This window comes from Eubalaena glacialis, chromosome 3 (assembly GCF_028564815.1).
Source record: "Eubalaena glacialis isolate mEubGla1 chromosome 3, mEubGla1.1.hap2.+ XY, whole genome shotgun sequence".
Classification (NCBI taxonomy): Eukaryota; Metazoa; Chordata; class Mammalia; order Artiodactyla; family Balaenidae; genus Eubalaena; species Eubalaena glacialis.
Window position 1 is genome coordinate 32,766,350 of NC_083718.1, and position 24,783 is coordinate 32,791,132.

General features: G+C 41.4%; 1 protein-coding gene across 1 annotated transcript; it reads right to left on the reverse strand.

Annotated features, from left to right (window-relative positions):
- Positions 1-47: 47 nt before the first annotated feature.
- Positions 48-9,737, reverse strand: DYRK3 (dual specificity tyrosine phosphorylation regulated kinase 3). Its single transcript, XM_061185458.1, has 3 exons — positions 9,527-9,737; positions 7,540-7,651; positions 48-1,765 (listed from the first exon to the last, which is right to left on the reverse strand). The coding sequence occupies exons 1-3, from the start codon at positions 9,601-9,603 to the stop codon at positions 191-193; spliced, it is 1,764 nt and encodes a 587-aa protein (XP_061041441.1). The 5' UTR covers positions 9,604-9,737; the 3' UTR covers positions 48-190.
- Between the last annotated feature and the right edge of the window lie 15,046 nt (positions 9,738-24,783).

The window sequence follows — 24,783 nt, forward strand, 5'->3', positions numbered from 1 at the left end:
CAAGCTGGTTAGGTAATTAGCCCTTTAAGGGTTCTTTTACAGTCATATAAAAATGCTTTGCCTTGTTAAAAAAAGATATCTAGTCTACCAAAAACATATCCATGAATGGGCTTGGGTTTTTTTTCCATTTTCAGGTTTGCAAGATAATTAAAAATACCTACATATCATCTCTGAGCACACCAGCTGTCCATTAGCTAATCAGTTTTGGCAATACACTGCACAGAGGTATACCGCCACTGGTTTCTGACATTAAGTTAGCTTTAAGCTTATTGGCTATTCCTACAACTGGAGGCAGCTTGGAACCCAGGCCCTGGAAAGCATTTGCAGGATTTACTACCCTTTTGCCTGACACCTTTTCAATGGTGAGAGGTCTGGGCACAGACTTGCTAATCCAAGGGTGTCTTAGTGCTTGAGCTGGGGTCAGGCGGGCAGAGGGGTCCCAGTGAAGACACCTTTTCAAAAACTCTACGAATAAGTAATCATCACACCCCTTCAGTGCTGTCCCCCAGTCTTTGCTGCCTGGGGGACCCCGCTTCTTACCCCTCCGTGAACGACCTCCCACAAGCACAACCCTCCCATCTGCCTGAGTGGTCACAGAACAGTAGCGAGGTAGGCCCTTGGAGTTAATAAAGTACTTGGCACGTTTGGATTGCTCCAGGAGTTTCGGTGGTGGCATCCCTAGAAGCTCCATCATACAGGCCAGCTGGTCTCCTTCATCCTCTCCAGGGAAGAGAGGCTGTCCTGTTAAAAGTTCTGCAAGGATGCAGCCAAAACTCCATATGTCAATGGGCGTGCTGTAGCGGCTTCCTAAGATGATCTCTGGAGCTCTGTAGAACCGAGACTGGATATATGTGTAAAGCTTCTGGTACTCAAAACAGCTGGACCCAAAGTCAATGACCTTAGTCGCACTGCGCCCATGGTGTTTCAGGAGAATGTTTTCTGGCTTCAGGTCACAGTGAATGATCTTGTTTTTGTGGAGAGCATCCAAGGATTGCAAGATGGATTGAGCAAACTTGCGAACCAACTGGATGCTAAAACCCTGGAACTTGTTTTTTTTAATGAGCTCATAAAGGTCTATGCTCAGCAACTCAAAGGCCATGCAAACATGGTTCCGGAACGTGAAACTTTCCAGCATATGAATAACGTTCATGCTACCGGTTTTATCCTGCTTTTTAAGATGCTCCAAAATCCGGATCTCCTCGGCTGCTTGACGATGGAAGCGCTTTTCATTGCGTACCATCTTCAGGGCCACGTACTGTCGAAGTTTGTGATCATAGACCCGGGCTACCTGCCCAAAACTGCCCTTGCCAATAATTTTCAGCACCTCATATCGATAAGCTAGATGGTCTCGAGGCACGTGAATATAGGCCCCATCTGCATCATCATAACCCCCATTATTGGGACCACCGATAACTCCATGTCTTTTTTTGGCATTTGGACCCACAAAGTAAATTTCTGGATAATTGATGATTTCCAGCTTCTCATAAGCAGTGAGGTGGTGTTTATATTGCTTCAGTGCTTGTTCTGGAGTCAGAGGCAACACTTTGGATGCTTTGGATGAACTGCTGGATTTTACTGTATTCAAACTATCTGAACTTTTACCCTGAGAAACTGTAGGAGAGCATTTTTCAGAGTCGTTGATGCCATCTGACTGAAAAGTATCAGATCTTCTGTTGCCAAATTCTTGAAATAGTTGTTCTACCTTCATCTCACCTCCATTCAGGAAGCGCTGAGTAGGATCTCTTGTTAAATGCTCAGTGGTGATCTATGGCAAAGAGAAGTGAATCTACGTTAAAGTCACTAAAAACGGTGGAAGAACGAAAGAATCGTCCCCCTGACTGAACAAAACAACAAAACATGCCAGTTGTGTAGTCAAAAGACCCAAAAGTGAGATGAGAAAAGCAGTAGTCTCTAGAAACTCGTGTTATGTTAATCCTTAGGTTCCCTGACCGCTATGGCCACCCCAACCCCACTACATAGGCCTCCCTTTGTTCAAGACAAGACGGTTATCTTACCATACCCGAAACATGCTAGATTCCTTCTAACTGGTATGTCTTCCTACCGAGAATCTTTTCACCCCATCCACTCAAATCCTATGCTCTTTCAAAGCTCAATTCTAGTCCTCCCTCTTCCACTTAGAACTACTCCAAGCCCATACTAACTATGGGCTTACATTCACATCTTAACTGCAGCTTTTCGAGTCTACCACATAATCTGGCACTTGTTTTTTTTGTTTGTTTGTTTGTTTTAATTTATTTATTTTTGGCTGCGTTGGGTCTTCGTTGCTGCATGCGGGCACACGGGCTTTCTCTAGTTGCGGCGAGCGGGGGCTACTCTTCGTTGCGGTGTGCGGGCTTCTCATTGCGGTGGCTTCTCTTGTTGTGGAGCACGGGCTCTAGGCACGCGGGCTTCAGTAGTTGTGGCACAGGGGCTCAGTAGTTGTGGCTCGCGGGCTCTAGAGCGCAGGCTCAGTAGTTGTGGCACACGGGCTTAGTTGCTCCGCGGCATGTGGGATCTTCCCGGACCAGGGCTCGAACCCGTGTCCCCTGGATTGGCAGGCAGATTCTTAACCACTGTGCCACCAGGGAAGCCTGGCACTTGTTATATATATACTGTCCTATATTGTTTACAAACTGTTTCAAGTACCTTCCCAAATCTTAAGGGCATGTACCAGGAGCAAAATAATACATATTAAAGTGTTCTGTAAATGATAAAGGGACAGAGGCAGGATGTGACCCCAGGTCTTCTGAATCTTGGTCCAGAACATTAACATAACCTGGTACCAGGTTCTCCTAGTGCCTGTACTATTCTCCAGTAGGGCTGAATGTTGACTTTGGCCTGGAATCAACCAAGGCCTCATCATCTACTCCTGGGTCCCCAAATAAATGATCACATCTTTCTATCTCAGTTCATTGAATCAAAAGATTTCTAATCCAGAGAGAACTCTTGAGATCACCAAGGCCAATTCTTTATGTATCTGATGAATAGCAGTGAGAATCTAAGGCCCCAGGGTGCTTCTTGTAAAACTCTCCTAAAGACAAAGAGTCTCCTTTCTCTCTCCCTCCCTTGCTCATAGACACATACACTAGTCTCCCTCAGCAAAAGCCTACGTGACAAAGGCATACAACTCTTTTTACTTGATCTGGCATCACCTTTTCCTGCAAGGAACAATAACCCACAGAAGAAAACTCTATTTATTAAATACCTCTGAAATGAAATAAGATTCTTTGAAACTCGATGGAGGGAAAGACAACGAAAAAGCCAAACACTAAAAAAAATACTAAGAAAAATATAATGTGCTAGAAGGAAAGAAGAAAAAAAGTGCTAAATCTGTTGTTTAAAAAAAAAAGTCTGGGATACTTCAAAGAACAACTATTTTTCTTAACAGACCCTGAAGAACTGTACCCCTGATCTGTATGATTGAGAGCCTCTATGATCAAGGGTAGATAATTCCAGAGAAGCTCTGAGCTATATTTATGATCTCTTAAAATATAACACAAATTATAAGGTAATGATCCAAAGTGGCCAACCATTTAAAAAATAGAATTTTAATATAACCTAAGCAAACAACACCTGACCCATCACCTATATAAATAAAAATATAAAAGATGAAAATATAAACAACAAAAAAGGGATGAAAAAAAAATTAAGTGTTGGCATACTTTAGACAGCCCCTAATTTAGTTATAAAAGCACAACATTAGTTCCTGCCTGCTTCTTTTAGGTCATTTAATCAATTTAAACATTTATATAGTACTACAGTTACAAAACTGAGGCACTGCACCATCTTACATATAAGCAAAGCAGCCAGTACAACGGTAGCCATACTTTGGCATTGAGTTTCTAAATAAAGAGGCAAGATACGGACCAGGAGAGATCTCTGATACCAAAATAGAGAACTATCACTAGTCAAGAAAATAAAATAGGCTTGCAGACAGAACCTAAATACCTTGCTAAAATGTAAATATAATGCAACATTTTTTTTATCAGCAATTAAGTCAAATAACCATTCCTGTTTTTAGGGATGAAAAAAAAGGGCTCATCCATGCATCTAACATTCACATGAGCACTAATTGCTCACAATTATAAAAGTGCCAAAAAACAGGTTACCTCAAGGCACTACAATCTATTAGGAGATAGGTTTGGCTGAACTAGGGAATTATAATTATTTGGTTTTAGGTAGATTTACATAACAGAACCAAATATTTGCATGCATCTAAACCAGTTTTCCTTAAATTTTTACTACCTAACCTAAATGCATCTAAATATTTACTGCCAAAGTCTTAGGGACACATTCTGAAGAAATGTGAAGTCAGAAGGCCTAGGTTGGGGTCCTGGCTACACTGCTCAAAAACCTTAGGTCCCAGGGTAGGCTTAACCTTTAGCCCAGTTTCTTAGCCTCAATTTCTTTATCTTTAGAATGTGGATAATAATACCTCCTTGCAGGATGTTGTGTGAATCAAATTATAATTAATAATATATGTGAAAGACCCTCAGAAACTATAAAACATGTTAAAAACACTGGTAACAATTAGGCAAAATTCTCAATATATTGTTTAAACTCCAATACACCCTCCCTTTCCCCTTTTAGCTTATCTTTTCTCTCTGTGGTGCCTTCCTCTGCAGCTCCAGACTCTCCCTCCGCCAGACATCTGGCATTAACTATGCCTTCTCCTCCACAAAGGCCCGCACAATCAGCCTTCCTTTAGGATGCATGGAAACACCTCACCCACTTTCTCCCCCACATAAAACCTCCTTTCAACTTGCCATGCAATTTAATGGGTTATCTCTCCAGAGATATTTGACCTTTAACAAGATCAATGCCTTAACCCAAGGGAATGACTCTCTAGGACCCGCAGTCATCAATGACAAGCTGGTAGGAAAGGTATTTGTGGTCCAGGGTCCACCCCTGGGTGGACCTACTATTTCACCTACTCTGCCTACATGTAAGGCTGTGCTGGCTCTGGAGGTCTTCATTTCTGTTTGTGATAAAGAGAGGGTCTCAGGTACAGAATGTTAATAAGAACAGAAATTTAATTTCCACAGAACTATTACAATAAGGTTAAGGATGTCATTTGGATTTCCTGACTCATGGTTTTTCCTTAAAGTGAGCCTAAATCTCTCTCTCTGCAAATTAAGTCTTATTTTGCCCTCCGGAACTACACAGGAGTGTCCAAATTTCCATGTTAAAGCCCTTCAGATACCTAAAAGGGGCTGTCCTGCCTTCACCATTTTTTCTCTAGGCTCATCATGCCCATCACATCCTCCACCTCACACAGCCTGGGTCAGGCTGCCTTACTATATCCTATTCACGTTCTCAACACAGGCTGCACGTTATGTATCTCTGCAAGTGTGGCTCCCAGAACAGAACAAGACACTTCAGGTCGAGTCCCCCTGTGGACTGTCAAGGTTTGAACCTCCAATAAATCTGAAGAATTCCAGAAAGGAATTTTTTCCACACAGGGAGGGGTTCTCGCCTTAGCTTTCTTTCCTTTCCTGTAATAACTCAAATACTGGTCTGAATCAATTATGTATCAAGTCTGCTGTGCTAGAAATAAAATCTTCCTTCCATTGTTCTAGGAGAATCTACAATTTTCACACATGTTAAAGTAGTTACAAAACACTATATGTCTAGTCTAGGGTTATAATCACAATAACTGACCAATGTCTGCAATCGACTTCAAATATTTTAACTATGTAATTATATCCAGAGAGACAAATAATGCCAGATTAATCATGTTTTATTTAAGAATCCTTTATATACATTGTTAATTTGGAGCACTCTTTTTTTTTTTTTAACACCTGTATTGGAGTATAATTGCTTTACAATGGTGTGTTAGTTTCTGCTTTATAACAAAGTGAATCAGCTATACATATACATATATCCCCATATCTCCTCCCTCTTTCGTCTCCCTCCCACCCTCCCTATCCCACCCCTCTAGGTGGTCACAAAGCACCGAGCTAATCAATTTGGAGCACTCTTGACATTTCAAATAGAATCTTCAACTGTGTTAATCAAGTCTTGAAGATCTTGTTGAGAAATTCAGAAAAGGAATATCCTTCTCGTCCAGATATAGAACACCACCCTCTCCCTCGCTCTCAACCCTAAATCTCTGCAACACAAAGCTAACCCAATAAAAGCCTATGAGCAGATGATTTATAGTTTACAACAAGAATGTAAGGGCATCTTGGATAAACAATGAAGCCAAAGGACTTTGTGAAATAAGCAATAGCGTCTCGCAATGAAGTCATGGCATAATGAACTATAAGTGTTACTAAGAGGTCAAAAGCACTTTTTTCAGCAAAATTTGCAAAGACACCATTGGTTTAGAATCTAAAATCTTGTGTTTTGCAAGCTGTGTTACTCTGAATACCATACAGTAAAAAAATTCATTTTGATCCTGAAACATACAATTTAATTGCCCTACTATATGGTGCTTAGCACTGGCCAACTCTGAAGTAAAGTTAAAATGGACTTTAAGTCACATGATGACCGATTGCAAAAGTTTCCCAGAGAGATGTGCTAATTGTCAGCAAGTAACCACGAAATCTGATAGTCAACACAAGGAGTATATAGGTGGTTCTGGAGCTCTTAGAGGTTTTTACATATTAAAAAAATAAGCTTGTGGAGAATGGAAACTTACTACACTTCAGAAAGGAGATTAAAAATAATAGGGTGACCAGCCTTCCAAATATATATAGCCCGTATTTTGTAATATTATTAGCCTTGAAAGCAGTGAAGGGGTTGATTTTTAATGGCAAAAGCTGACAAACCGTTGGGAAGGACTATGAAAAATGCAAGCAGTTTTTTACATAGAAATAATTTTAGGTCTTAAACAGAAATATGAAGGAGAATTATTGATAAATTAGTCTACTCAATTATTCAATTTGTTCATTGATGATATATGCAGCAAACTTTAAAGTCACAGGATAGATTCTCCCTGTCATGGAACTTGTCCAAACCCTGCTCTCCCTACGACTCTATGAGTGGCGAGGGAATGGGAATTAATTTATTATTTTAAACATAAAACGGTGTCAAAAGCTAAATGTCTGCAAGCTCCAAAATGATTAAATGCATCGAAACCAAAATGTATTGTTCAAGTTTTATTTATGATCTATAAAATGGTTCTCTTAAGCATACTAATAAGCTAGGACTGCATTTCTACCATGCAGGAAAAATCTGCAGATCTGTAAGTTCAGAGGTATTTTCTGTTTCTTGTTCTTGTTAAAATGAGCCATCATAATATACTGTACATATCATTCTATTAAAAAAATAACCACTATCTAGATAAAAGTAGCATGGTGTTTTTTTCCCTATTTACCCCAGTGATTGAAAGGAATAGGTGGGCTCCAAATCAAAATCATTCTGAAAAGCTGAACTTGGACCACAGAAATTGTTATTTCAAAGTCAAGAAAAAGCAAAAGTGAATAAAAAAGAGCCTGGGTTACCAGTGAGATGTAACTGTACCTTGACCATTTAAAGTAGCACTTCCTCCTTTCCAGGCCCATTAGAGCTCAAAGAATTACTTCATTTACTTACATTTAGTCTTCTGGGTAGAGGTGGTTCAGAAGGATTGCAGAGTGCATTTGAACAGGGTGGGCATTTGGTTTCATCTATCATCATGAAGGTATCATAGACACCATCACCCAATCTAGTTGAAAGGATTACAGATAAAATCTGTCAGTAACTGAAGTATATACATTTGTATTTCCAAAACACCCTGTCTTAACTGCTTCATATCTGCTACAAAGAATAATTAATACAAAAAAATGTCTACACTGCATTTTGGCACTGAATACACACCACAGGGGTATTTGGCAGATGAAGAGAGGAAACCCAACTTTTCCTCCTTTTTTTATTTTTAAAGAAAGGACAGCATTTCTAGGTTTATATTTTGAAATCGTTAAAATAAGTCTTACTTTCTGAATGTTGTTAACAATAGGGACTATCAAAAGAATCTCATTTAACTTACTACTTGAAAACGAAGGCTAGTTGAAATCTGAAGCCTAAAAGCTAACCAGAACAAACAAGCAAGACAGAGAACTGTATTTTCGAGTCGGAGACTTGGATTCTAATCTCAGCTCTACCACTGGCTACTCTACCTTCCTCTCTGAGCCGCTGGCCACATGTTGTAAAGGGAAGAGTAGTTCCAGTCTACGCACTTCTGGGTCTCACAAGCAAGAAATAAAAGGCCTTCTTAGGGCTGTTTTCTCTTTATTTACTTATTTACTTTCCTACTTAACATCTATCTAACTTGTAGAAAAATACAGTGAATTCTACAGCAAATACTACAGGGATTCTCTAAATTACAAAATGTACTGAATTTCTCGTCTTTACCCACTTAATTTTCTGGTGGATGGTGGAAGCTAAATGCCAAATGATCATTTCTCTGCTCTTTAACACTGTGCCTCCACCGCTGTAAGGGAACACAAAAGACGGAGAGGATTTATTTAATCCACAAGATGGCCCTGAATAACGTATTTCATCTGCCACCAAGAACATGGATTTCCCAGTAACACACATCAGCATTTCATTGTATCATTTTTACATGATATACTATGAATACAATGATAATGACCCAGCTGCAAGGGAAGAATTTTTTTTAATCTTTAAAACTATGCTGGAATATTTTAGTGGCTTATAAAAACTGTTTTGTAAAATTAGTTCTAGAGTTTTCTTAATCGATGTGTTATAGGAATACAAAGAGAAAAAAAAAAACGAAAAACAAAAACCAAACAGAAAACCCACTACAAATATTTTTGGAATGTTCTCTTTTTAAAAAACATGTTTACATTCTGATAAAATTATACCTTTAACGGGAACTGCTTCATTGACAAGAACCAAAAATTCTGGATGTGACTGATTCTTTGCCAACAGCATGAATGAAACAAACAAAATGGGACAGACGTCCACATTTACAGAGAAAAAGACAGACTGAAGACCTACAAGATTTCCTATAAATAGCCAAAGGAAATTACCCAAAGGTAGTCTCCATGCAAATGAAGTGGGCAGGTGGTCCCTACTCTCCATTAAGGTGTAAAATACAATGCAAGGTGCAGAATCTCTCAAAACATGATCCACAGAAAGCCCTACTCAGCAGAGCCCCTCACCTACACCCCTCACGGCAAAGCCCTTGGTTATCTGCTCTGAGCAACAGGGCTTCTTTGAAAAGATATTGCTCCCTGTCTCCCCCAGTTTGCTAAAAAGCCCCACAAAAAATCCCAGCTTCTCAGAGTTCCTTACCATATACCCCCGATCTAGGACTTCAGAAATAATCTCCAGGGTGGGAATTCTTCTTTCCCTAACTCCGCTCTAGCCCCCTCCCGTGCTGGGCTGGGGGGAGGGGAGCTGATGGAGAGGAAGAGGGTGGGCCAGTCCCGGGGAGGGAGTCAGACCCCTTCCCTCGTCCTTCCTGCTTGGGGGCTCGCTCAACCTCCAGTCCAGTCCATCCACGCCCCCCGACCTCGCCTGCCAGCTGCAGCGGCTCACTCGGGCGCCCCAGCCCGTTATCCCCCGGCGCCGTTACCTCCGCTGCTGGGGCGGGAGTCCGGCTCCTGGCGGCCCCGCATCCTTCCGCCCGGGCCCGCGAGCTGTGCCTCCCATCCGTCAGCTCGGGACCCCCGGAGGGAGGGGCGGCGGTTGGACAGTCAGGCAAGCAGTGTCCACCTGCCCTGGAGCGGCTGCCTCCCGGGCCGCGACGTTTCCTCGGTAACTCTCTTCCAGACACTGCAGCTCCGCGCGCGTTCGCTCGGGACTGGCTGGGGTCGAGAACAGCCAGAGGAGCAGCAGGGGCGGGAAGGGGAGTGGTGTGGTCGCCTAGCAACCGCGGCACGCCCCGGGAAACGCCTCTGCGCAACTACGCGGTCACGCACAGGGGCGGGGCCGAGGCCTCTCCCCATTGAGCGGCGCGTGTCTCGGAAGCTCTCACTGGCTCCGGAAGGTGGGAGGCGGGAGGCTCGGAACCCGCCGCCTGAGGTTCTCTGGTCGCTGGCTGAGGCCTGAGGGCCGCGGCTGGGGAGGGAGAAAGGCCCTGACGGAGGGTTTGTGAAATAGCAGCCCCCGATTTCTGCCTCAGAAGTGGCAGCCGGCACCTCACGGTCAGCTATCTCTTAGCAGGTTGCAGCCTAGAATTCTAAAACCTCCCTTGAATATTAATAAAATAAGAACGAAAGACATGGGTAATTTCTCAGACTTCTCCACTGAGGGGTGTCCCTCCGGAGGGTAATAAGTTAACAAAGGAAACCAATAATAATAAACCCATTTTGTGACACCACCGGCGCCACGAATATTTTCATTTAACCTCGGTAACCATACCAGATGACATCCCTCTTTTATATAGATTTAACTAGGATCCGGAACTTAAGCTGAGGTATGTCTGACTCCCCTGCAATGAGATGCCACGGATGGTAGGGCTCAGAGCCATTTTAAGGATGAGGAAACTGAGGCCAGAGGAGATCATGTGGTTGGCGAAGCCTGAACTAAATGTCTCCAAATTCCCAGCCTTCCTCCTGCTGCACCAGACCCCCTGGAAAGAAGGCTCTTCCTGTCTTCTTCCTTGGAATGGGTGGGGTTTTTCCCTTTACTTTTCTGAAAAGTTAAGATGCCTCGGCAACACCAAGGTTAAGCGGACTTGGATAGTTGGAACGAAAGTGAAAGGGAAGGAGGTTAAAACAGAAGAACACAAGTGTTGTTTTCTTGAGCGTAACAGCCAGTCGGATTATCTAAACCTACAAAACACGAGGCAGGCTGTCTGACCCTTGAGGAGAGAACTAAACGTTATGGAAATGCCGAACACGGGCGCCACCTGCTGGGGCTTGGGGACTCATTGCCCCAGGCCTGCAGAGCATAGTCCGTAAACCTGAAAATTTCCATCCAAGGCTCATTTCCGTGTGGCTAAAAGTCATAGTCCCTGTTCTCATGGCTTTAGTAAAAATGCCCTTAAAATCCAAAGGCTCTTCGCTTTATAAATTAATAATGTGTCAGTTTGGGGAACTTTACTCTTTGCAATCAATGTTTTCTTTAGCCTATGATACAAATATAAATTCAAAGATTTTCTTCCACGATGATTTAAAATTTTTTTCTAATCTTATGAATAAGCTTTTTTCTCCTAACCTCGCCCAGCCCCTCCCCCACCCTTCCCCAACCACAACAATCCTGCTTTCATGTGGGTTTGTACTTAGACTCCTATGGAAGATTTTGTTTGAAGGAAGAGTTCCATGGCAGCGAAAAGGTTTGGACTAGATTGTTGCTGAGGTCCTTTCCAGCTCTAAGGTTGCAAAATTGTATGAAATAATCATTGTTCTTAGTACTCATGTGGACCCCTCAGACCACTTTACTGCGCTAAACGTTTCGATAGGACTTGCCCCCACAAGTTTTGTTACCTCCTTCTGAATCACTGCTCTCTCCAAGTCTGTTTTAAGACATAGCTAGGTAAGCCACCTTGAAGCATCCTGCTCCCCTTCCTGCCCCTGAGGTGGGAAGCACAGAGGCCTCCTTTGTCTTTAGGCTATTGATCCCAAGGTCACGGGAGGGAGGATTACACGAGGGTGCTGGCACTTCATGAGTCTCCGACCTTAGTGACCCAAGTAATTTCTTCAAAGAGCCCCTGTTTCATAACAGTGTGGCTGGGTTAAAGCCCAATGAGGGATCTGGCAGGAGCCTCCACACCCCAGCTGAACTGCTACCCTGTGCGCTCCAGCTCCTGAGCAGCTTCTACATCATTTACGCCCTTTCTTCCCTTCCCGTTACCAAAAAACTGGGTTTGCCTCTTGGTGGGTGTTGAGCCAAAAGACGCAACGAAGTCAAAGAGTGAGAGAAGGAAGGATTTATTACTTGCAGCAAGTAAGGAGAACCCTGGGGATCTTTCCCAAAGCAGTGTCTCCCAGAACTGTAAAACTGGAGAAGTTTTAAGCATATTCATAAAAGGGCTTGGGTGGTTGACAGAGTTCAAGCTTCAGTTGATTGAAGTCATGAAGTTCATAAAACGTCAACATCATTATCCCTTAGGTTCCAGTTGATCTGGTAGCTGAGCTCTTCAGGCTAATCTTTGCCATTGAAAAAGAACTGGGACTCTTTAGAATTTCTCTTGCCTAATAACAGGCAATGTTTCTGCATTCTTTTCTTCCCTTAAGATCATTAATTACTGAGACCTGCTCAAGGGCAAGCATTGTGGCCAGGCTTAGATCACAAAATGGCTTCTGTCAAGAAAGCCACGCCTGGTTCTTTTTCTCCAAGGATCCCCTACCCTATCTACTTATGCTCCCTAGCCCCACTCAAGAGTAGTTCAAATTTTCCATTGTCTCTCTCAGTGCAGCTAAAGCCAGATTTACCGATCATGGATTAGCCAAATATCGTATAAGATACCTGCTTGCTTGTTGAAGCCAGTTCTAATACATCTGCAAAATAAGGAACCCCTAAAAAATGAACAAGAAAAATGGAACTATTCCAGGGTCTTCAAAAATCATCAGAACATTCAGAATGTGATTATAACAGTTTCAAATGTATAGATTAAGAAAATATTCCTATGGCCACATGCACCTGGAATTTTGTCATGAAACACCTGTTGGTGGGTTAAGTTTAAGTTCTTTTCAATAACTATAAATTATTCTTTGCAGCATGATGTGCCATAATGCATAGTATACCATATTAATCACAAAATTGGAATGCATTTTAAAAAATCATTTAGAGAGAACCTATGAAACTCACCATTTTCCCCAAGCTATGTTGACCTCAAGTTCACCTGAGCTCCAGAAACATGTATAGCTATTTTCAGAAACAGAGATTTAACTCACTGAAACACTAAAACCATGTCATTTTTCTGAAGTTTCAGAAAGCTGTCTCTCTTCTGAACCTCATGGACTTCTGTTACCAAACTCAGGTTCAGCTGTTCACCACTCGAAAGCCCATACTTGAGAGGCAAGTGTCGGTTGGAAAGGAAAGGTTGCTTTATTCAGGAGGCTGGCAACCTGGGGAGAAGGCAGACTTGTGTCCAAAAACCAACTCCAGAGATTCTGCTGGACCATGAAAGTTTTTAAAAAGAGAATCATTTGGGGAGGGGGTCAGAGTCTTCATTATCTTCTACCTTGTACAGACTTCTGATTGGTTGGTGGTGAGGTAACAGGGTGGTGTTCCCAGAATCTAGTGCTTAGCCTGAAGTTACCATCCTCCACCTGGGAGGGGGCCTTAGTTCCTGTAGAAGAGCTCAAACATATATTGTTATGTATATTCCTTGAAGAGGAACCAGGAAACTGCCCCATGCTGCACTACTGTTTCTTGATTTCTCCTCCTTTCTTTCTGCAATCCCTCCCTTCCCTGATAAGCAACTGTTTGAATCTGCCCTTTGGAACTCAGGAAAGGTCAAGGAGGCTGAATGAAGACTATTTCCTACAGATAAGAAACAGGGGACATGGAAAGGATTTATACCTGGGAGGGCCCCACAGAGTCCTGCAAGGTTTCACTTCCTGTACTTCTTCCCTCTCTCTCTCTTCCCCAAGCTTTGAAAGTTGCCCCATTAATGCTTCTGAATCTTGAAAACGACAACAACAAAACAAATAAAATCCCTATGCTTCTTCCAATACTGTAGACACTTGGTTCTATATCTCCTAAATCCTGAAGTTTGTCCTTATTAATCCCTAACCCCAGAAATATTTATCTTTTCCCAAAATATCTGTCACCTCTTCTCACTTACTCTTCCCAAGTCAGCATGACCAGTTCCACCGACAGACCTGACGGGCCATATGAAACTACGTTTCTGAAGTTTTAAAACCTAACCAGGACTCTTTCTAATATAATTACCATTTTAAAAAAATATATTTATTTATTTATTTTGGCTGCACCGGGTCTTAGTTGCGGCACGCAAGATCTTCGTTGAGGCATGTGAGATCTTTAGTTACGGCATGCAGACTTTTAGTTGCAGCGTGCATGCAGGATCTAGTTCCCTGACTAGGGATAGAACCCAGCCCCCTGCATTGGGAGCACAGAGTCTTACCCACTGGACCACCAAGGAAGTCCCTAATTACCATTTATTATGTCTATTATGTTCCAGGTACCATCAGAAGTGCTTTACATATATTTTCTCATTTAAAACTTATAACAGTCCTGTGAGAGAGGTATTATCCCTATTTTACAATTCAGAAAACACTCTCAAAGATTAACAACTTGTCCAAGTTCACCCAGCTGGTGTGTGGTGCCAACTAAAAATTGTCACTTGCCATCTGGCACTACAAAAATGAAGTCTCAAGCCACTGCAGTTGCTGACCTTCAACACACCCTGAAAGGAGTTTAGGGCAGAGATCAGGAATGAGGCATCCTGTGCTCTGGGAAAAATTGGCAGAACAGGCCTTCAGATAGTTGGATATTTTCAGAAGATTTTATGAGCCCAGTTTCTTGCATCTTCTCATATCTAGAGAATCACTAAAATCATAAATGGAGACATCTGCTCCTCATGACTAGCAACAACCTTCTGCCAAAATGTGTGCTTGACTGCATGTATCCCTCTTCACCAAAATCACATATATACTGACCTCCACCCTTACCTCTTCAGAGCAGTTCATCAGAGTTATCTGAGAGGCTGTCTTCTGGGCTATAGTCCTCATTCGCCCCAAATAAAACTTAACTCACAACTCTCATGTTGTGCTTATTTTTCCAGTCGACAGTTTTGGCGATCATGAAGGGACGCAGAGCAGACTTCTCTCCTTTACCTGAACTCTAGGAGGAACTGGAACACTGATACCAGCAGAGACCTCTTGTGCCCATCCACCTCCTTGGAGAGTCTAGATGAATTTGGGTGAGTCTCTCCTGGTTCTTGGATCTCCTGTATTGGTTGATGATCCTGAGTTTTATTTGGCAGTGTATAACAGGTACCTGGCCCCCCTGTTGAAAGATTCCGGGGGCAGGGGGGGCTGGTTGAAAAACAATGGGGTTTGCTCAGTTTAAAGACACTGAGCGGTCTGGGCTGAGTAGTTTGGTAAGAAGCTGATCTGACTCTTTTCCTCAATTTGGCTGCCTTAATAGAATTTGTCAGGATAAAAGTGAAGATATTACATGAGAGCTTTGCTCCAAAGAAGAGGGACAAGACCCCTCCTGGTCAGTTAGAGCTTTCTCAGGCAACTGAGATATGTACGGGAGTGGTGGAGGCAGAGTCCTCATACCGTGCAATGGTCCCACAGGGAAATCCACACATTAATTAAAAGACTTGCTCATCCAGGAATCATGTATAAGAATTGGTCATTCAGTGATCTGAGCACTCACAGTGGTCTTAGACCACCGAAGGGTGAAACTGAGCCACATAAGAGGGCTGAAACGACTCTAGGGTGATGCCTAGAGGAGTTAAGCTCACAAGCAGCACACTGGCCCATCACACAATTTCATTAGTAAGTTTTACCCCTGACAAATTCAACTTGAAAATGGGAAATAGAGCCTCTCAAACAGAGAAATGAGGAGCATCAGAAAGCCAGCCTCTGACTAACTCCCCCACCAGGTTTATGTATGTACAAAACTTATATTTACAAGTACTTACTTATTTGGAATTAAAGGAAAACTTTGCCCTGAAAATAGCCAATATGGGCTCTTTTATTGAGTATGCAGTTGTTAGAGAAAGCTGTCTTAATAAAACATCTTTTCAGAATTCTGACCCTTGAGGGAACAGGTCCTTCTAGGAGAACATGCTTTTCTCTCCCTGTGCCTTGAGACTAGGGCTCTCAGGAACAGTTATCTAGACCATCTCTAATTCCAGAGACTGAGGAGAAAAAAAGGGAGGAAAGAGGCCTTTTGAAATTTGACTTCTTCTAACTGTTATAAACTAGTGAGTTTTATATTGTAACACCTGATTCATGACTAAGTTTTAAAATAAAACTATGAGATCTCTGATTGTGTCTGTCTATATGTCTATGTATGCACATATGTCTTTACCTTTGGATGGTATTATCAAAATTAATTTGTAAATGAGCTCTACTTAATTGGCTTAAAGGAAATTAAACATTTATAAAAATTCTCAGAAATATAAAAGGAAACTATCCAGAATGAATTTCGAGTTCATGTGAACTGGGAAATATTCAGCATTAAATTAATACCTGGTATTAAGGTTTGTTTGTTGATTTAATTAATACAGACATGTCTTAGAGTCATCAACATTAAGCATAATTTTATTATACCTAGGTTTAATAAAAGTCAAATAAGATCTTATTATATCTGTTGCAAATTTGTCCACAAGAAAAATAACTTGGTATAATGAAATTTTTTATTAATAAATTAAATGTAAATGAGAAAAGAGGTTTTGGGTGAACTCTTTAGGAAAATTGTTTTAGGAATATCTACTTAAAAATATTCTCTCCAAGGGCTTCCCTGGTGGCGCAGTGGTTGAGAGTCTGCCTGCCAATGCAGGGGACACGGGTTCGAGCCCTGGTCTGGGCAGATCCGACATGCCATGGAGCAACTAGGCCCGTGAGCCACAATTACCGAGCCTGCGCGTCTGGAGCCTGTGCTCCGCAACAAGAGAGGCCACGATAGTGAGAGGCCCGCGCACCGCAATGAAGAGTGGCCCCCACTTGCCGCAACTAGAGAAAGCCCTCGCACAGAAGCGAACACCCAACACAGCCATAAATAAATAAATAAATAAATAAATAAATAAATAAATAAAAATTAAAAAAAAAAAAATTCTCTCCAGATACTTGGCAACTTTAAATTTTAGAGTTGTACTAAATTAAGTTAAATGATGGAAGTTTATTGAATGACTAGGTCATTCCCAAATAAAATAAGATATTGAAACATTAGTTACTGAACACTGCTTTCCTTTTACAGGGAAACTAAAGGCATTAAGTACTATTAATAAACATGTCTGGTGCCACACTGAGATATTTTCTATAAAAAAACATGTTTTTTAGAAATTATTACTGGTATTTATGTTTGCCAATCTACAGAATGAAAATGTAAACAACAGTTCATAATTGCGTACTTCTTAGTCTTCACTAGAAAGTAAGGTTTTAAGAGTTGTGAATTCTAATTTAAGTATGTAATTAAAGCTACTAGAAATAATAAAGGAAACATTTCAGCGTATAGTAGCAAAGTAGGATGTATGTTTTCAGTAAAAGAAGGTATGAGGAATGGAATTGCATTTTGTTAAGGGGAAAAAAAGTAATTTTGTCCTAGAGCTGGTTGTTTATGGATGGGAAAAAAATAAGGGACAAACTAGTATGGATACAGAAAGTTACGGAAGGTTTATGGAAATGGAATCCTGAGAAAAGAGTTCTGTGCATGGTCAGGATTGGCTAAGTTTAGAATAAATAAATAACTGAGTAAATGAATTTTAGAAATAAGCTGGTGCAAAACCTGAATTTGGTTTTTCTCTCTGTTAAGATGACAAAGTTTTCTTAGAATATTGATCCACTTTTGATAACAGATTGTAAAGTTTCTTTTACCTTTAACTGGTAATATGTTATAACTGTCTGTAATTGCCTTTGAAATTTTTTTGTCACTTTGGTTAAGTGGATAAGCATTGTTTCACAGTGACCTATGATCCTATTTGACCAAGAGCTTTAAAACCTTTTTGATATTTTTTGACAAGGTTCCCAAATCAAATTCTAATGAAGTTCCTTTGACCTCTAGCTAACTTTGACCTCTAGCTAGCTTCAAAGGGCTCCCTGAAACATCCCGAAGAGAGGTATTAAACTAATTAGGTTCATTTGGTATGTTAAATTACATGGGAACTATTGTCAAATGAGTAATAAATCTTCTTAGGTTGTATTGTATGGGTAAATATTATTAATATACATAGTCTAGAAATTACCTAAAATTCCTAAAAATCTGGTATGTCCTGGTAAAATTTATCAGTCATAATTCTGGTTATTATCTTAAAATGTCACAGCAGTAACCAAGTTTCTTTGTCAATAGCATTGTAATCAGGTCTTTAACTGTGCCTTCTTAAGTCTTTTGTCGTTCATAGACAGTTACTGTCTTACACTTATGCCTTTGCAAAAATGCTTCCTCTTCAAAAAGATTCATAGCAAGGACTTTTTGACAAGTACAGGTTTCTGATAACTTTCAGATCATACTGCTGAACTGGGTAAGAAATTTAAAAATTCTAGTGGAAAACCGGATGGCTTCATGAAACTATTAACAGAAACGATTAGTTACATAGGACTGAGTGAACTGATGAATGTGGTTATAATTTTTATGGTTTCTGTCTAAAACATTACTGGCTTTTAATCTGTGTTTTCCAGATATAAGCAGACCCTTCCCTCAAGCTAATTATGACTTACAGCATTTTGGTAAGTTATACCTCTGTAAACAGAATTGAAACATTTATCTTTTCTGTCCACCTGATTCCTCCAGAAATTGGAAACTCATGTGTTCCCAGTAGCCTTATCAGGTAAATAAGGAAGGCAAACTCCTGGTTGGTGATATTGTGGGGATCTTGAAAAGGGAGGAATTCACCCAAATCTGTAAGGCAAAATCTGTGACAAGCCTTTGGCATTGCTTTCCTTGCCCTTGAGGCCTTTTTATTTTTCTTAATATTTATTTACTTTATTTTATTTATTTATTTTCTTTATTTTTTTGGCTGTGCTGGGTCTTCGTTGCAGCACAAGGGCCTCTTTCTAGTTGCAGCACGCAGGCTTCTCTCTAGTTGTGGTGCGTGGGCTTTCTCTCTCTAGTTGTGGCGCACAGGCTCAGTAGTTGTGGTGCATGGGCTTAGTTGCCCTGTGGCATGTGGGATCTTAGTTCCCCAACCAGGGATCAAACCCGTGTCCCCTGCATTGGAAGGCGGATTTCTTACCACTGGACCACCAGGGAAGTCCATGAGAGGGCTTTTTAAAAAAAAAAATTCAGTCCAAGACTCCTTATGAAAAGTTCCCAACAGCCAATATAAAAGACTCTATATGATCAATTACACTTATCTAAGTAATCAGGCCAAGTTTATTAAAATTAGACTTAATATGCAAACAAATTAATCTTAATTTGGCTATATTTGGTAAAAATGAGGGTAATTTTAGAGAGAAAAAGTTTATGTTTTAGTGGATATTAAATTCTAGTTTTGTTAATTGAGGTCTGTATTTACTGCCTAAGCCTCATTTCTGATTCAGCTTCTTGCTATTATGTTATATTATTGTAAAGTTTAATTGAATTATTAAAAGGACACTCTAATTTGTTTCTGAAGTTTATCTCAGTAATCTATCTTTGGATGAAGATCAGATGCCTCATGACCTGTAGCCAGGGATTATGCATACTGGAAAAGACATCATTTAAAGGACTATCTCCAACCTAGATGGAAAGACCCTTATCAGGTACTCTTAACTAGCTCATGCACGGCGAAACTGAAGGGAATTGACTCTTGGATTAATGTTTCCACTTAGAAAGGGCCCCTGCACTGGACTGGCCCATAGAGAGGATTGCTGACCTTAAAATCACCTTAAAACAAGACTCAAACAGAGGAGAAACTTCCAGACTAGGATGAGAAGAAGATGACATCTGAAATAGACATCTGACCCAAGATGCTGGACCAGGCCTGTATACCAATTACTTTGATAATTGCTCACAACTTTGCTTATGAACCGAATGTATTTCACAATCTTATACTGAGTTTAAAGTTAATCCAATTGTTGGCTTTATGGCTAATTACCTATATCCAGTTCTTCTGGGTTACTTTGGTGGATTTCTCCACTCCAAGGCTCTAATTGGATAGCCCTTAGGAAATTTATTCTAGAAGAAAGATATTATAGTTCTCTTTAGGCCACTATTGATATTACTAGGTGGGATCCCTCACCTGGCCAATTAATAATACCTGCTCTGACTCTGACCGTAAATATGAATTTTCTTTTAGGGTCACTCAAGCTCAATCAGAACACCAAGCTGAATCTCAGTCAAAAACCATAACCTCCTGTTTATGACAAGGAAATCTCCCACAGTTATGGTATGTATCTATGTGGCTAACACCAGGCTATGCTCAAGTTTAAAGGCTCCTTTAGTATATTAAATCATACTAAGTTTAACCAGCTAATAACAGTAGGAAATTGGGTCAGGTGCCTTATAAACAATACCAATATATAATTTCCTTTAAAGATAAGAATTGGTATAGAACAGACTAAGTCAGATGACCTGGGGATATACTGGGCCGCACCTAATAGAAGTTCTACGCTTAAATTCTTACTTATAACCTTACTAATACTACTAGCTATATCATTTGTATCTTGCCTCTTTTACAAAATTGTCTATTTTTAAAATAAATTTATTTATTTAATTTATTTATTTTTGGCTGTGTTGGGTCTTCGTCACTGCTCGCAGGCTTTCTCTAGTTGCGGCGAGTGGGGGCTACTCTTCATTGCGGTGCACAGGCTTCTCATTGCGGTGGCTTCTCTTGTTGAGGTGCACAGGCTTCAGTAGTTGTGGCACACAGGCTCAGTAGTTGTGGTGCACAGGCTTAGTTGCTCCGTGGCATGTGGGATCATCCCAGACCAGGGCTCGAACCCGTGTCCCCTGCATTGGCAGGCGGATTCTTAACCACTGTGCCACCAGGGAAGCCCTAAAATTGTTGTTTTTTGCATTATCAAATGTGTGACTGAGCCTTTGATAAAATGATGACTAGGTGAACTTGAAACAGTTGACCAGATATATAGTTCTATATCAGATCAATGATCATAATAGTGTAACTCTAGATATGGGAAAAGACAACAAGAGGGAATCATTTCCTGTACCATAACAGACTAGTAAGACTGTCTTGTGGTCCAGAGACTTTTGGCTACTGTTAATAGGGCCTAGTCCAGTTACAGCACATTGAGTTGCCTATTGACGAAATGCTCACCTGACGTAGGAATGTCCTAGCACTCTGGGACAAAATGGTCACGAAGTGCCTCCCAAACCATGGTCGAATTTATGACCATGATCGGGCACTGCTAACTAAAACTTGTCACTTGTCATCTGGTACCACAAGAATGAAGTCACTAGCCACTGCAGTGGCTGACCTTCAACACACTCTGAAAGGAGTTCAGGGGAGAGATCAGGGATGAGGCACTCTGTGCTCTGGGAAAAACTGGCAGAACAGGCCTTCAGATAGATATTTTTAGGAGAAGATTTTACGAGCCCAATTTCTTGCATCTTCTTGTATCTAGAAAAGCACTAAAATCATTAATGGAGACATTTGTTCCTTGTGACTAGCAGCAACCCTCTACCAAAATGTGTGCTTGATTGCACGCATCCTCCTTCACCAAAATCACATATATACTGACCTTCCCCCTTACTTCTTCAGAGCAGTTCCTCAGAGTTATCTCAGAGGCTGTCTCTTGGGATATAGTCTTCATTTTGCCCCAAATAAAACTTAATCACAACTCTCACGTTGTATACTTTTTTTCAGTTGACAGTGGTGAACTGGAATTCAAACCTTGGTCCGCTTGAATCTAAAGCCCAGTCCTGGGGCTTCCCTGGTGGTCCAGTGGTTAAGACTCCACGCTCCCAATGCAGGGGGCTCGGGTTCAATCCCTGGTCAGGGAACTAGATCCTACATGCTGCAACTAAAAGATCCTGCACACCACAATGAAGATCCTGCATGTGGCAACGAAGATCCCGCGTGCCACAACTAAGACCCGGTGCAGCCAAATAAACAAATAAATATTAAAAAAAAAAATAGAGCCCAGTCCTTTGACTGCCTGTACGCTGCCTGAGCACCCAGAGCCTGTCAGGGTAACCCAGACTAGATCACTGGATCCTTTGAATTATGTGACAGTTTCCCTTGATCTAAGATTCCCAAATGTGGTAGACAGAATAATCATCTTCCAAAGATGTCCGTGCCCTAATCCCCAGAACCTGTCAGTATGTCACCTTATATGGCAAAAAGGGACTTTGCAATGTGATTAAGGATCTTAAATTAGGGAGATTATCTTAAATTATCAGGATGGGCCCAGTGTAACCATAAGCGTCTTTATAAAATGGAAGAGGGAGGCAGGAGGGTCAGAGAAGAAGATGTGACAATGGAAGCAGAAGTCGGGGAGGTGGGGAGATCTGATGCTTGGTTTTGGTCTTAAAGCTTGAGGAGGGGGCTGCAAAACAAGGAATGAAGGTGGCTTCTAGAAGCTGAAAAAAGTAAGGAAACAGATTCTTCCCTAGCGCCTCCAGAAAGAACACAGCTCTGCCAATAAATTGATTTTAGGACTTCTGACCTCCAGAATTGTAAGATATTAAATCTGTGTTGTTTTAATCCATTAAGTTTGTGGTATTTGTTACATTAAAGCTTAAGAAGCTTGGGTACTGTGGTAGATTAAACACGGCCACATATTCTTTGCAGCTACTCCCATTAGGTGGTGGAGATTAGTTTCCCAGTTCCTGACTTTGGCTAGCCATGTGACTTGCTTTGACCAATAGAATGTGATGGAATTGTTCCCGTGTGATCATGAGTTTAGGCCTCAGAGACCTTACAGTTTCTCTCTCTCTCTCTCTCTCTCTCTCTCTCTCTCTCTCTTAGCTGCTGCCACCATATGGACAAGTCTCAGCTAGATTGGTGGAGAATCCTCAGCCAACATCAACTGCTAGCACTTGAGACAGGAGATGAGTTGCCACATGACAGCAGCCATATGAGGATCCCAAGCAAAGCTAACAGAAGAACCAAGTCAGCAGCCCCTCGAGAACTGTGAGCAAATAGGTATTGTTATTTTAAGCCATTAAGTTTTGGGGTGCTGCAACAGATAAATGATACGGGTGCTTTTGAAAAATATCAATTTCTGCCTATCCTCCATTTCACCAGATATAGTGATCAAGAATTTCTTGGTAAGGAGCTCCACTGATATTTTTGTTGTGTCTGTTGGTCATCAACAAGGTTTGGAACTCACTAGTGTAGACCTTGGAGACCAAGTTCTACTGGGTCACCTGTACTTTGGAAGCCTACTAAGTCTGCTCTACTCATGGCACCTGGGCAAGGAAACCAATTCTCTATCACCTAGTGTACAGGTCAGGACTTTTTCTATTGCAAGTATCAAAAAACCCAACTAAAACTGCTTAAAGAAAATGTACTGGGCTTCCCTGGTGGCGCAGTGGTTGAGAATCTGCCTGCCAATGCAGGGGACACGGGTTCGAGCCCTGGTCTGGGAGGATCCCACATGCCGCGGAGCAACTAGGCCCGTGAGCCACAACTACTGAGCCTGCGCGTCTGGAGCCTGTGCTCCGCAACAAGAGAGGCCGCGATAGTGAGAGGCCCGCGCACCGTGATGAAGAGTGGCCCCCACTTGCCGCAACTAGAGAAAGCCCTCGCACAGAAACGAAGACCCAACACAGCCATAAATAAATAAATAAATAAATAAATAAATAAACAAACCCAAAGTTAAAAAAAAAAAAGAAAATGTAATTATTCTTCAATAAAGATGTTTAAAAAAAAAAGAAAAAAAAAGAAAATGTATTATAAACTTTTTTTTTTTTTTTTTTTTTTTTACAATTTTTAAAAGTAGTAGGGCTTAATTCAGGTATGGTGTATGTTCTGTTCTCTCCGCATTGCTTGTCTCACACTGGCTTCATTCTCAGGCTTCTTCTGTGCAAACAAGATGCCTACCAGCGGTTCCAGGATCAACTCAGTGGAAAAGCTCTCTCAGTGGTTTCCACAAAGTCTCACAATATATTGTGGGCTTTGATTAGGTCCATCCTTGAAACAAATCTCTGGCCGGGAATATGCAGTACTCTGATTGGTCAGGCTAGAGCCACCTGGAGCAAAAAGCAGTGTCATCTGAAGTACATTAGATAAGGAGTTAGGGAGACAGCAATTCTCCAGAGAAAAATTGCTATAGTAGGTTCCAGAAAAGGGATGAATGGATGTTGGGCAGCAAAACTCGCTGATAGGTACTAGCTGGACATTAGATATTAGCTTTACTGGTGTCACTTAAATCCTGATAATCCACATTGAGTCACCTGGCTACTGGAAATCTTCACCTTCCCAGTCTCAAATGCCTGGACACCAGGCTTTGAAATGCATCTCACCTGTCACCTGAATGAGGAAAGCAGGTTGCCCTCTCCATCAAAAATGCCCCCTGTGATCTGTAAAACAACTCGTGAAGTACTTCCCATGCGAGATAATTTAATCCCAACTCTAAGGGCTCTACCAGTATGTCTCAATGTTCATAACCCTCTAATTTCATGTACCTCTTTGTATTACAATAAAAGCTGGATTAAGGGATGTTGTAGTCAAACATTTTCCCAGGGAGCTAGTCCATTAGGAGGGTTAAACTTAACCAGAAATGTACAAAGGTGGAGAATATTGTTTTTATCTGGATTTCTCTTGTGGAGACAACCATATGGCCTGGAAGAAATTCTTGGATAAGTGCCTTGTGGGGACAGTTGGGGGACAAGTGTAGGACTCCCAAGAGACCTTCAGAAAAACATGATGTCGAAACTGCCTTCTGTGGAGGGTGGGTCCAGTTGTCTGCAGGGATTTTAGGTCTGAAAGCTGTTCTTCTCTGCCCTCTTCCCTGACCAGCTCAGTCCCTCTCTCCTCTAAACAAATAAGCACACATCTGGGTTTGAGAGAAATCCGGGTATTTCCACTGGCCCTGATTATAATGATGTGTGCATGGGTCTGTCTCACTCCCTGAGATGGGAACTTTGTTTTATTGATAATCTTCATATTCCCCACATCAAGTACAGTGCCTGGCATATAGCAGGCTCTCAGCAAAGATGTCAATGTCACCAGAATTTTAGAAACCACTCCCTGATAAATGGAAATCTGTCTTAATATCCACTACTCCCTTCAAAATTGTACTTGCTGGTCACCCTGATGCTGGGGAGTCTTCACTTTTGTTTGTTTGCTTGCTTTTTAAGATG

What these genes read in the sequence shown, in the direction of transcription:
- DYRK3 (XM_061185458.1), bottom strand. Translation starts at nt 9,603, where the DNA reads ATGGGAGGCACAGCTCGCGGGCCCGGGCGGAAGGATGCGGGGCCGCCA. An exon ending in CTCCCGCCCCAGCAGCGGAG is followed by an intron (nt 7,652 to 9,526) that starts GTAACGGCGCCG and finishes CCTTTCAACTAG; the next exon opens with ATTGGGTGATGGTGTCTATG. An exon ending in CTCTACCCAGAAGACTAAAT is followed by an intron (nt 1,766 to 7,539) that starts GTAAGTAAATGA and finishes TCTTTGCCATAG; the next exon opens with ATCACCACTGAGCATTTAAC.